The following is a 12,648-nucleotide window of genomic DNA, read 5'->3' on the forward strand; positions in this document are numbered from 1 at the left end:
TTTGAGTTGCACAAGGATTTTCGGCCGGTCCATCGCGTGTTCACAGATTGTCTGTTGATAAACTCTTATCTGTGAAAGTGGCAGTAAATCATTGGGCACACACTATTTGGCTTACAGACAAGCCTTTTTCTGATTCCTCGTCCGAAGCTTTAGTGAACACCATCTTGTGTAATAAATCTGTTAGGAAAATGTAAAACTGTTCTAAAATGCACATATTTCATGATTTTAAGGCTGAAACGTATTGAAATGTGAAATTGGGTGTTTTGCTCTGTTTCTCTTTTCGAGGTCTTGAACTTTTGCTGAAAAATCTCATTCAGTACCACATGAACAAGAAAAGGTTTCAACATGTGCACTGTGCGTATTGTCATAGAAATAGAATTTGCTCAGAGATATTTTTAGAGTAAACTGTACTTCCAACACCAAAAAATAAAACATTTGGGCAAGCCACTGTTTTCTTTTTAATGAGGATCAGTCGCCAGTGTTTGCATCCACCTAATGCTGGATGTACTGCCGGTGCAGAGTTATCACACCATCCATATTTCAAAGCCCTCAGTTTTTATGAGCCCTTTCTGACTCATGCAAACCAGTTGGACCCAATAATTTAAATGCTTAAATTCCACCAGTCAATTTGTTTTATTGGCCACTTGCGCTGTATAAGTTAAATCTGCGCCTAATTCAATCAGACGGCAAGCAAGAGTGATTTATTATACTTTTAGTGACTTTTTAAAACTGCTCCAGGGCTCCTTATGAGTTGTACCAGAAAGTTTATGGGTAAATAAAATGCCACTTCCAATTAATCCTTTCGATACATTATCAGAGAATAAAAACATGTGGCTGGCTTTCCAGACTCCTGCAGTGCAGTAATAACAGAGCTGTTTAAGAGTTAAAGGACCCTGTTTTTGCACCGTGCAGCAAAAGTTCTGGGTCCTTGTTAAATTCATTCGATTTTATTTATATGGCGCCAAATACAACACAGTCAGCTCAACAGAGAAAAACCACAATGGGGACGTACACATTCAGGCAGCAAAAGCATCGTGGAAATACTTTATTTCAATATCTAAAACTTTTGAATTCAACCAACGAGAAAGCTATTTTTAAAAAATACAGTGATTTTTATTTTTCTTAGTTTTGTTCACTCTCATTAATAGAGAGTAGACTTTTTTTTGCGATCTCAAATAATGACCTTAAGATCATTTTTAAATTCCTTATGAATTAAATAAAAACAAAAGTAAACACATTTTAGTTACATTGCTCATGTCACGGTCTCTCTGCTGTCTTTCAGCTGGGGTCGGCTCTGAAGTGGATTTATAAAGGGGTACAGAAGCTGGATCGCATATGTTACATTCCATGATAAACAAAGACCAGCATGCTCAAACGTCATGGCAGAAATGTTGGAAGTATTTCAATGTTTACTCAAAAAGCTGAAGCTGTGAAGGAACTGTGTGGAGCGGGAGGTGGACTTCCGGTTCCTGAGAGTCCACATGAAGGAGGACCAGACCTGGAGCACGAACACCTCTGAACCCAGAAAAATATAGATTTATTTTATTTATTATTTTATTTGATAATAATAACAATTTTCTTGATGGGACCCACAGTGCATGTATTTTGGACTGTGTGAGGAAACCGGAGTATGAGGAGAACATGCAAACTCCAACTTTCAACCATTTAATGTGCAGTGAGTGACGGGTGTCGACTTGTCTTCCTGCTGTTGTTGAGCTCTGTCTGTCTGTTTCTTTCTGTCTTTCTTTCTCGGTCTAAAGTACCAGTTGCTCACACAGCTCTGTTAAAAGTCAGAGCTGCAGGATCGCTCTGTGGTCCGTAGTGAACAATTTGGCCAGACAGTTGTAAGTCATTTCATTTGGACTTGGTTGGACGACCCTCGCCCCCACAGTGCCACCTGAAAGGATCGGTGCTCGCCACTGCGGGGAAACCCGGGCAGAGGCCTCTTAACGGGGTCTTAAAGGCACAGTGTGAGGTCATTCTGGAAGTGAGAGGTCGTCCCCTGGGCTTGATTAGCCTCAGCCCCGTAACTTTCACTTAATGGGATATGACCCCTCAGAGTCTCAAGTCTCTGGCAACACACACACCCCGCCATTACTGCCACACACGCACACACACCTCACACATGGCACGCTCGGCCCTCTCGCTCCCCAACGCACCGACCGGATTAAAATGAGGCTGCCAGCAATTAGCTGTGTTATGTCAGGCTCGTTCTCCGGCTGGTGCTGGCTGGGTAAACTGTTCCAATTGGTCCCCAGCAAACGTCTCTGTTATCACAGCCCAGAGTTAAGAAGCCCGGCGAGGATTACGCAGCACAGGGTCTGGCTTTGGTTTGGTGATCCAGCTAAGGCCCCGTTTACACAACGCTTTCAATTGAAAATGGAAAACTTTTGTTGAATTTTGGGGCTCTGTTTACACGACAGCGGTGCTCGGAGCAACTGAGTTTTTTGAAAACGGAGTGTTTTTCCTTCTACAAAATGAAAGCGGAACATGTTTGTCCTGTAGTGGACTGAAGAACCTGCCTTTATCCAGTCAGCTGGGTCCAGTCAACCCCTGGCAATCCTGAGCGGGTTTAGTTCTATAGAGTATTTAAACATGGATTTGTACGTCTTTCTACAAACACGATACTTGTAAATCAAGTTCAGCTGTTTACAAGTTTCTGAATCATAGTTTCTGAATCCAAGAACTAAGCAGACCTAAGAAAGAAAAAAACACGACTCACGTAAATGTATTTATTCTTTATTTAAAGTACTCACATGGAGAACAATCCAGGTCTTGGTTTGGAAGTTGTCATGTTGTATTTGCATGTTCTCCCTGTGTGTGTGTGTGTGGGGGGGGAGTTCATTACTCTGGGTGGTCTCAGTTTATTCTGTGGGAGCGTGGCACTGCGCTCACATTCATTTCGTTTAGCTGAACTGCTTACCGGGACAGTAAAAGGTATACTTCTCTCCTCCTGAAGCTCTCTCGTCCAATAAAGTCACTTTAAGATTAATATCATTACAGTTTTTAAGTTTTATTCAGTGGCATTCTCCTCCAGGATGATTTAAAAGCTGACATGCTGATTTAAAAGCAGTCTCTAAGGCAGAGCCATTTAAAGAAAATCCAGCCGGTTCACTAATTTGAAGTTTTGAAGTGACATAAAAACCCTCTCCAAGTCTGTCTGGTTTCAGGATAACCGGCTCTGCCAGTGAGAGGATTCTTTCCATGAAGGAGCTAAACTGACTTTCACGTGGACGCCAGCTATTTCGGAGAGAAACATCCATATTTTCTTCTCATTTGGTTGTGTGTTCCCATTTAATAGGTCACCGCAATAACAAGCCAATTATTTACGGTAAAAGCCTAATTCATCCACCAGATATTAATCTCACACTGTTGTCTTGTAATTCACAGCAATGACAGGCAGACCTTTAAAATAAACACGGAGGGTGACCGGAGCGAGGGAGGGCCATCGCTCTGGACGAGTGATGATCCACTCCGCTATCTCCCCGCGCTCAGAGGCCTAAACAGTTTATTTCGTGTTTGCAGTCACTTCCTCGGGGGTTGTTAAGCTGATGTACAGTTTGACAGAAACGGAGCGAAACCAGATCATTGGAGAAAGATTGTTTTGACCTGATAAGTAGAAATGGATACATTAGGGAGAAAAATGGAGCAAAACACTAAAACTGTGGGATTAGTCTCGTATTGGGTTTACACAGACAGATGCCACATGCTGAAAAATTCCTTTGTGTGAGAAAGTGGGCCCACCTACAGTACGGGACTGTGATTAAACGGAGTTACTTAGCTGCTCACAAACCATTAACTGTACCACGAGCAGAGCTGAGGATTGTCCTGTTTCCATACACAACACAGGAATGCTTTCAATCAGATCTTATCTTCACCTTTGCTCACCGGCAATTAGTATTTAGATTATTTGGATGGGGGGATATTAATATCTAATTTGTAATGAGAATGCATTGGTGGAGGTGGTTTGTTGGAGAAAACCTTTCTCTTCCACTTGCAAACAGGATTTTCAGAGATGTTTGTGTCTCTCATGAATGTCATGAACTGTAGTGAAGAAGAAGGAGGTATACTTTATTCTCTTCATACTTAACCCTGGCTATACATATAAGGAGCGGCGGGCTGCACACAGGAAGCTCGTGGGTTAAGGGTCTCGCTCCGGGACCTGCAGTGGTAACCTGTCAGCAGATCCTGAAGTCTGCCTCTCCAAACTGCAGGCCGCCGTCTCTCACCTACAGAACATGCAAACACTGGGCGCTTTTCTCTCATGCCTCGACGTTTCCCTTTCTTTGAATAAAATTCAGCTGTCCTTTTAGCTGCTGAGTGACTCTGTTAATGTTGGTTAATCTTACTGTGACTCCTGATTGACAACCTTTCCCAAGTGTGCAGGATCCAAAGGATTAGCAGTGTTTACTTGTAGTAGCATGCTGGGCACCGCTGCTGTTAATGACTGGAATTAATAACCTGCTGACGCCTATGAGACAGCTCTGTTTATGTACAGGCACAGACATGACAGTCTGCCCGGGACACTGAGTAGCTGTAGAAGTTTCTGCCGTCCTGCAGAAAGGTTTGTGTTTATATGTCACTTATGATGATGGTGAGATTCTTTTTAGCCAAAAATTATTATTTTTTTAGGGCCTTGAGCATTTTTGGACTTATGCGTCATATGTTGGAGATATTAATAATAGAGGATTAGGGCAGTGTTTACATTTCTTCCTCTCTATGTATCTGTCTCTCTCTCTCTCCCTGCTTCTGGTATTATCTCCTCCCCTCTCTCTCTCTCTCTCTCTCTCTCTCTCTCTCTCTCTCTCTCTCTCTCTCTCTCTCTCTCTCTTTCTCTCTTTCTCTCATACTAAGGGGCATGAGAACAGGGTAAATCCTTGACAACTTCAATGAAACCTCACACAAAGCCTAAAACTCGGGGGGACGAGAGAAACGCAACACCGTACAGTAGCCTGACCTCCTCCAGCTAACACAGACACACATGCACCAGATACCGGGCGTGGCCACCTTCGCGCACAAAGCCAGAAAGAAAGAACCGAGCTATTGCTTTCAGCGAGAAGACCCCCAGGTGACCTTCCTCAGCGACCCCGGCATGACCCCAGAGTGAGGAAGGAGAGAGGCGAAGCAGCCGGTGTCACTGCACAGGACTCCGGCGCTCGGAGATGTCTCCACAATGGCTGAAAAGGAAGGTGCCGTCATTGTGCGCCGGCAGTAAATCAGCTGACATATGACAGACCTGGGTCTCGGGTCCATGTGCCCACCTGAAAAAAAACCACAGCTCCCATAAGTCAAAGCGTTTTCCCCGTGCACACTCTCAATGCGAGTGTAGCCTCAAGTCTCCGCTCATCCCCAAATTGTTCCTGAAGCATTTCTCCACAGCGGAGCTGGTCCGTCTGTTTCGGGTCAAACAGAGGTTCAGTGCTTCAGGCTGCAGCCGTGCTAGTTTTACACTGAACAATGTGTCACGTCCACCTTTATTACCAGCTGGCAACGGAGGCTCGGGGCTACTGAATTTATCATTTCCTCCCACTGAAAAAGACGAGCGGTGGCTCCTGCAGCTGCGTTTGAAAGCAACATAACAATTGATTTACACTTTGTTTTCACGTGCCGTTATGCGCGCCATCGCCGTACACTAGACAGACCACTTCCATCTTAACCGGAGCGTAAACAGCTATCTTTTCTGTTTACGTTCCGAAATGTAAGAGTTGACCCCGGGAGAGTGCTGTGTAACCGCCGTACGGCTCCATCCATCCGTCTTTTCCAGGTTTTCTCACGTCACGCTGTGTTTTGTCCACAGTCGACCTGGAGCACATGAGGACAGTGAAGGGTGACAAACACCAGCGCTTCTGCCAAGAGAACGGCCTCATCAGTCAGTTCGTGTCGGCCAAGACGGGAGATTCGGTCGGTACCGGCTAACTCGATACGTCTCGATCGAACATGATAATATTTACTTGTCCTGATTTTCTGGTTGCTGTTCTCCAGGTGTATCTCTGTTTTCAGAAAGTGGCCGCAGAGATTCTGGGTGTGAAGCTAAACAAAGCAGAAATAGAACAGTCCCAGGTGAGTCACAACGGCATCAAAGTCTTTCTCTCACATTTCTTCTTAGCCTCACTTTTTCCCCAAATCATCACTTTTTTCTCTGCATTCAGTCAATCAAAAATGCCTGTTTTTTTGGCGAAATAGTGAAAAGAATTTGATCTTCTCGGCTTCCTCTTGCCGGGTGTGATGCCTAGAGGGGGTCATCGGGAGTGCGTTGGGTCACAGAGGTCACCACACACTGTAAAGGACTGCTTGTTGCATAAACAGGAGTTTGTTACGTCTGCCTCTGGTGATGGTATACCTGCTGCTGACATTGCCCATCTGTAAATAGACCCACACTGACCGCGTTAATGCGTGAAGTCAGGGGTTAAAGGCGGGCAGTGGTCGGGGCGGGGAGGGCAGGATTGGCTGTCTGATTTATTTGGTTTATCTCCCACCGTTTCGGGAATAAGCAGGATCTCCGCTTGCGAGCCAAACCAAAGGTGTCCAGTGGTGGCAGCTGTAGGATTTACAAGGTCACCTCCCCCAGAGGCATTAATCCTTGGCCTGATACGACCGGCTGGAGCCACACTGGCTGGGCAGTGGGTTGATGAGCCGGGAGGCTACAGGGAGGTCAAGACCCCCAGAGAAGGGAGAGCACGTAGGGGAAAGACCGGCCAGATTCTCAAGCTCCTCTCCCATCATCGACACTATAAATGTCCACAGGCTAATGAAGCTGTCCATCTCCGCAGGTCGCCCCGTCCTCCCACCACAGTTCTGTCAGCGAAGCAAAGTGCTTTAATCCGGGTTAAAAAGGCAGCGAGTGGCTGCGTCCAGTTTGTCCTTCCCGAGACACGTTCCAGAGAAACACAAAAGCAAAACATTAAGGAAGAAAACAGAGAATCAGCTGAATGATGCTGAGTGTTTGGCTCCTTTTGGGTTCGCGGATAAAAGAAGTCATTGCTGGAAAAGCTGGCATTAGTTTGAGAATTGTGGTGAATACTTTCAAAGCTGGAAAAAGTACCAACATTTTGTATTTTTTTCATTTTTAACCACACTATGAATTCAATTCAATTTACGTGAGTGAAATGTCTACTTTCAAGGAACATTTCTCTCACTAACAATTTCTGAAATGTTGAGAATGTTGCACAAATTTAGGTATAATGCTGGCTCCATTTATGAGGATTCATTATTCACTCCAAACATGGATCAAAAGGTTTAAATGTCAATTTAAATTGTAGACATACTTATTACCGACTTATGATTGACCTTGTCATGTCATGTTTTTTTAATAAAATGATCTTCACTGCCGTCCAATACGTTGTTTAAAAACAGCCTGAAACTGAAACCTGTGTAGATAAAAATGTCAGAAAGTTCAGTTTAATTGAGATTGAGATTAAAATGTGTTAATGTGACTGAGTGAGGCGCTGGTCCAGAGTCGAGGCTTTCAGCAGGTCAGGGCCGTCGGCTGAGGGAAGCCTCTTTATCAGCTGTCAGGTTTAGCGAGCTGAACACGAGGGTCACCACCTCCGACAGTATTATATCTGCCTGACAGCTCTCTCCGTCATGATCCTCCGTCTGCTGGATCAGATAGCCCGGCCCCACATCCCTCCACCACCGTCGCAACAGACCAGAGCAGCTCGTTCATCAGACAGCCAATCAGGGTCGACCGGGGCAATGTGCGTCCGACCACGGCCGATCAGATCATCTCAAATGAACACAAATCTCATATTCTTACTCATCTTTTTACACCTTCTGATTTCACTGATTCTTCATTTTTGTTTCCAAAAAACTTTCATTCCAGCACTTCATGCTTTATTTTCACTCTCAGTTTTATGTTTTGTTTTTTTTTTATCTTTTAACTCCATGTCATTCTTTTCCATCCCTCTCTGCCCTTTTCTCTGTTTTCCTCTTTCTTCCTTCACGTCGCCTCTCGGTGCTGCCGTCCTCCACTGAACCTGCTCAGAGGATTGTGAAGGCTGAGCTGGTGAACTACCCTCAGGACGAAGGCCCCTATAGACAAGACAACTCACATCAAAGCAAAATATGTTCGGTTCAGTAGCTCCAAGTATGTCTCTGTCTTCCAGTAAATAGTGTTAGAATACAGAAACACTAGCTGTGTGGTTGTAGTTGTAGATGTAATCAGAAAGAATAGATGTGATGTTTTGACAGCCAGCTGTGTGCTGACAGGGTGGAATCTTTATTTCAGAAAGTCTGGGTGTTGATTTACAATGAATTACAGATGAAACCAACACTGTGGTGTTTGAGCAAATCGTCTTCAAAGTGGAGCGTGAACCTATTCAGTCCTCTGTGCTCCAGCCGGCCATCCGTCTCATCTGCCCCTTTATCCTTCCCCTCCTCCACCACAGAAAATTAAAATGGAGTGTGTGTTATCTTAAAGATGATTAATCTGAGTGGGGTGCTGGAGCAAACACATTTACTATATGAGAATCTCTGGGAAACACTGTTCTAGAACATCACTCAGTGTATATTTCCTCCCATTAGGAACACAAGGAGCAATATATCCAAACGGTTTCTGCTGGACTTCAGTGTGTTTCAAATGTCTCAGCTTTTCAATCTTACTGAAGAATGAAACTTTCTGTTATTTTCAAAGGATCTGTTCTCTCCTTTAGCATTAGCTGTACTGAATATTTCATCATAGGTATCCCTCCATCAGCTCTCATCTGCTGCATGTCTTGTTTGTGTTCTGTCTGCCGTCACTTCCATCATTACACACGCACACGTAAAAGAAGGAAATGAATCAGATTAACAGGATTACATGCATTTCATCTAATGAAATGACTGCTGTCACCTGCCAGAACATGCATTACACTGGTTTTATTTTCTGCAGTGATGAGATTGTTAGGGTGCACGCTCACTATAAAGAACCTTGAGACGGTGAAATCCAAATCTGTGAGGTGAAGGGAGCTTCCTTTTAAATTTCATCCATGAAACCCCCTCCTTTAAGAGTGATTTTATTTCCTCCCCTGTGTCTGTGTCATCTTTTCAGCGTGTGGTGAAAGCAGACATCGTGAACTACAGTCAGGATACGGTGGCCCGGACAGTCAATCCTCCTCGCAGCTCCATGTGTGTCGTCCAGTGATCTCCTCCATCTCACCGGAAAACACACACCGTGTTTATGGTAACGGAGGGGAAACAGAATGCATCCCACAGACCTATTAGATAAAAATATCCACACACATTAATCTGTCAGGAAAATAGATCGCTCACGCCGCGATACCACGCTCCACCTCCAGGGGCGCTGGGCTGAAATGTGACCCCCTCTCTTTTCTTTAATTTGAATGACCAGAAGCAGACACATCAGCAGGGTTTTTGTCTTTTGAAGAGAGGGATGCTCCTGATTGTGGGGAGTTTCCCACTTCATGTGATATAAGGTCATCCCAACAGCGCACACGCGCACACACACACACACACACACACACACACACACACACACACACACACACACACACACACACACACACACACACACACACACACACACACACAAATCTTGAGATACAAGACAGTGTTAAAATTTTGGGATTTAGTGCATACCAAGTGTTTAGGACAAACTATCTTGAATGTTACATAGTCTCACTCTCTCTCTCTCTCTCTCTCTCTCTCTCTCTCTCTCTCTCTCTAACACTCACACACTCACACACCTAATTCCCCATTAGGATTGTGGGGTTCAGTGGATGAAATGTGTTCAGGACCAGCTGTATAGTCTTGAGGCCTTAGCCTGTAGTTGGGAGATTTTTTTTAAGTTTACACACAGCTAAGTTTTTATTTTTTTTCTTCAAAGAATAATCTTTAATGTATTTGCATCATTCTCTATTTGAATCAGTTCAGATTACGCTGGCTATTTCGAGAGCTTTTTATTCCTTTTTTTTGCTGTTGGTGATTGCATATTTTATAAGAACAACACCGTGAACACATTTCCATTCTGTCCTTGACAGAAGTCACGTTTATCTGGTTTCACCAGTGTTTACCCAACATATAATGTGTTTAATTGAGTGGATCTATCCCATAATCCTTTGCACTGTGACGTTAGCGTCCGCCTCCCATCCAAGTCCACATTTCAAAGCGGACAGGGCCGACTGATCAGACTGCAGCGTTGACACCACGCCTCTTCAGTTGGATCAGCGTTCAGTGGGACGTTTTAAGGTCCACGTAACTGGAGATGAAACCGGAGCATGTTTCATGTCTGTGGTGCTTATCGGGCCAATAGAAATGAAAGAGCTGTAGTAAAATGCTGTAGTCTCCTGAAATCAGGCACTGGTGAACTGTGCTGTGTTATTTTGCATAGAAGTGTTTCAATTTTCAGTTTTTTTTAAAAACGTATTTTCATTAGAAAGACTTACATTCGAGTGCATAAATCACGTTTACATGTGAGCATTGCCAAGGTCATGTGTTGGAGCCTAATCAGGATAAAGCTTGTCCCTTACAATTGGTAATTTTCATAAAACCAGGACAGGACTGTGTGAAATAATGCATTCAATGTTCTCCCAATTTCTGTTGTGGTTCGCCTAGTTTGGCTCAAAACTCCGAAAACTCAGCGCCACGACTGTTCCGATAGATTCTGCAGAAACTACCAAAACACTGATGGAAATAAAGTCACTCTTTTGATCATGATTTCCTTCAAACCTACTTGCCTGAAAAGATGAAAACAAAATACACATGAAGGGACTAAAAGCGAAATGGAGTTACTTGAACTGCTGCAGCCCAAATCAATCATGTAGAGTCGGTCGGTTGTTTTCGACCCGTCCTTGAATGTTAGAGTTTCTGCTTCAGACCTCCAGCTCGTCTCTGATTCTCTCATTAGATATCTGTCTGCTTTAGACTGTGTATTCAGTGTTACTCGTTGTCAAATGTCTGTTTCTCCAGACATTTATGAACGTGTTTTGAGTTGAGCAATGCCAACATAAACAATGGCTCCCCTGATCGGCTCCATATAAAGAAGCAGCTGAGCTGCAGCAGAAACATTCACGTTCTTAGTTAGTTTCTTGTTGCATAGCCTTATCGAACTGTCCGTTATAGAACAGATTTTTGCGCTGAAGAATGCCGATGATGCATGAAATGTGTCGCACGCTCTTTGTCTTGATCACATTTTGATAGCCCGCTCTTCTGCTCGTGTTCCGTCTGAAGAGATTCAGATTTTATCACACAGCTGAACTCTGTGTACGGTTTGTACAGTAACAGCAAAAGCTCTCGATTTTTAAACCTTATGAAATTGTTTATGCTCCTAAAACTTAAACTACACGTCGTGCGTGGGTAAAGTTTACTTTAAGTGCTGGAAAAAGTGCAGCCTCGACACAAATTGCTGTTTTTGGGAGGCAGTTGATCACAATTCTGCCCTCAGAACCCGAGGATGACGTTTTCACGGCCCTCGCTGAGTTTGAGCAGCGCACTTTGAGAAACGTGAAGCTTCAGACGCTGAGTAGCTATCGAAGTCCTCTATTTTATCAACTCCTGAAGATTTCCTGATTTACATCTGTAAACTCTGTAAACTGATGATTCTAGTCTATGAAACTATCAGCCGTGTACATTTAAAAGTCAATGGTAGCTGTTATATAGTGATACAGTTGTGTCTTTCTAAATAAAAAATGCAATGTGAAAAACAAAGTGATGCTTGCATTTATTGCATCTGCCTTGAAAAGGTTTAAAGAAACACTGAAAGGATTATTAGCTTCATTATTTGCTGTAAAGACCTGAAATGTTTCCATAAAAACATGAAAAAGACTGTTTGAGGCCCTTGTGGTGAAAGAAAGGGATTATTATTCCCTACATAAACACAGTAACAAAGCTTTTTACCAGCTAGTGCTGGGGATTTGTTTCTCACTTCACCCTGCCGTGGTGAACCTCAGCTACACACACTAACATGCAAACTCACTTCCTCACAGCCACTCCTCTTTTTCTAAACTTTTCTTCCGTCCGACAGAAAACTGGCATTGGGTTTGTTACTTTAATTCACAGAGGAGGCCCTTTATGAAATCTTATCTTCGGTATTGTCGAAGTGCTTCGCACTATCAGTCACGTTCACCCATTCACACACCAGTGGCTGCTCTGCAAGGCGCTCGACCGCCATGGGGAACAGTTCGACCTCAGAGCAGAAAAGAACAGGGGAGCCTGCAAAGGGAGGAAGACACACTGAACCAACTGGGCCATAAAAACTGTCACTGCACTGAGTTCGAACGCCCATCAACTCTTCATGTTGAAGCTCTTCAAGGTCTTACATCGTCCTACATGGTCCTATAAAGTCCTACAAGTCCAAGACAATGTGACTGGAGTCTCAGGATGTGGCACACACACGTTCAATTCGACTAAGACACAATGAACAAACCAAAATTTATCGTCTTCATTTAGTTTCTCCCCACATTGCTCGCCTTCCTCTGCTAGACCTGTAGGTCAGATCATGGTTTCCATCCTTCATCCTTTGGCTTCCGTTTGTGTGAAGTAACCGGATTGAATGTCGTTGCGTTGAGCTTTAATTTGGTCGACGCTGCAGAAACTCCTGATTGTGTAAGCGGCCTGGGTTTGAGGAGTGTGCTGTAACCACAGAGAGAAGGAGTGCAGACTTTCCCATTACTCAGCCTTTGTTTGCGTCTTACCGCATTCGGGCCCCGGAGG

The 12,648-nt window shown here is 44.0% G+C and overlaps 1 protein-coding gene across 3 annotated transcripts in view; it reads left to right on the top strand.

Moving 5' to 3' along the window:
• Nucleotides 1–11,633, top strand: part of rab28 (RAB28, member RAS oncogene family) — a 31,829-nt gene extending 20,196 nt beyond the window's left edge. The window contains exons 5-8 of one of the 3 annotated variants that reach the window (XM_030108658.1): nucleotides 5,798–5,901; nucleotides 5,983–6,060; nucleotides 7,985–8,086; nucleotides 9,029–9,131. In XM_030108658.1, the coding sequence (XP_029964518.1) occupies nucleotides 5,798–5,901; nucleotides 5,983–6,060; nucleotides 7,985–8,080 (278 nt within the window). In that variant the 3' untranslated portion in view covers nucleotides 8,081–8,086; nucleotides 9,029–9,131. Of the gene's footprint in view, nucleotides 1–5,797; nucleotides 5,902–5,982; nucleotides 6,061–7,984; nucleotides 8,087–9,028 lie in introns of all 3 variants that reach the window. The other 2 variants (XM_030108674.1, XM_030108666.1) reach the window with 2 other exon arrangements.
• The last annotated feature ends 1,015 nt before the right edge of the window (nucleotides 11,634–12,648 follow it).

Source organism: Salarias fasciatus, chromosome 2 (assembly GCF_902148845.1).
Source record: "Salarias fasciatus chromosome 2, fSalaFa1.1, whole genome shotgun sequence".
Taxonomy (NCBI): domain Eukaryota; kingdom Metazoa; phylum Chordata; class Actinopteri; order Blenniiformes; family Blenniidae; genus Salarias; species Salarias fasciatus.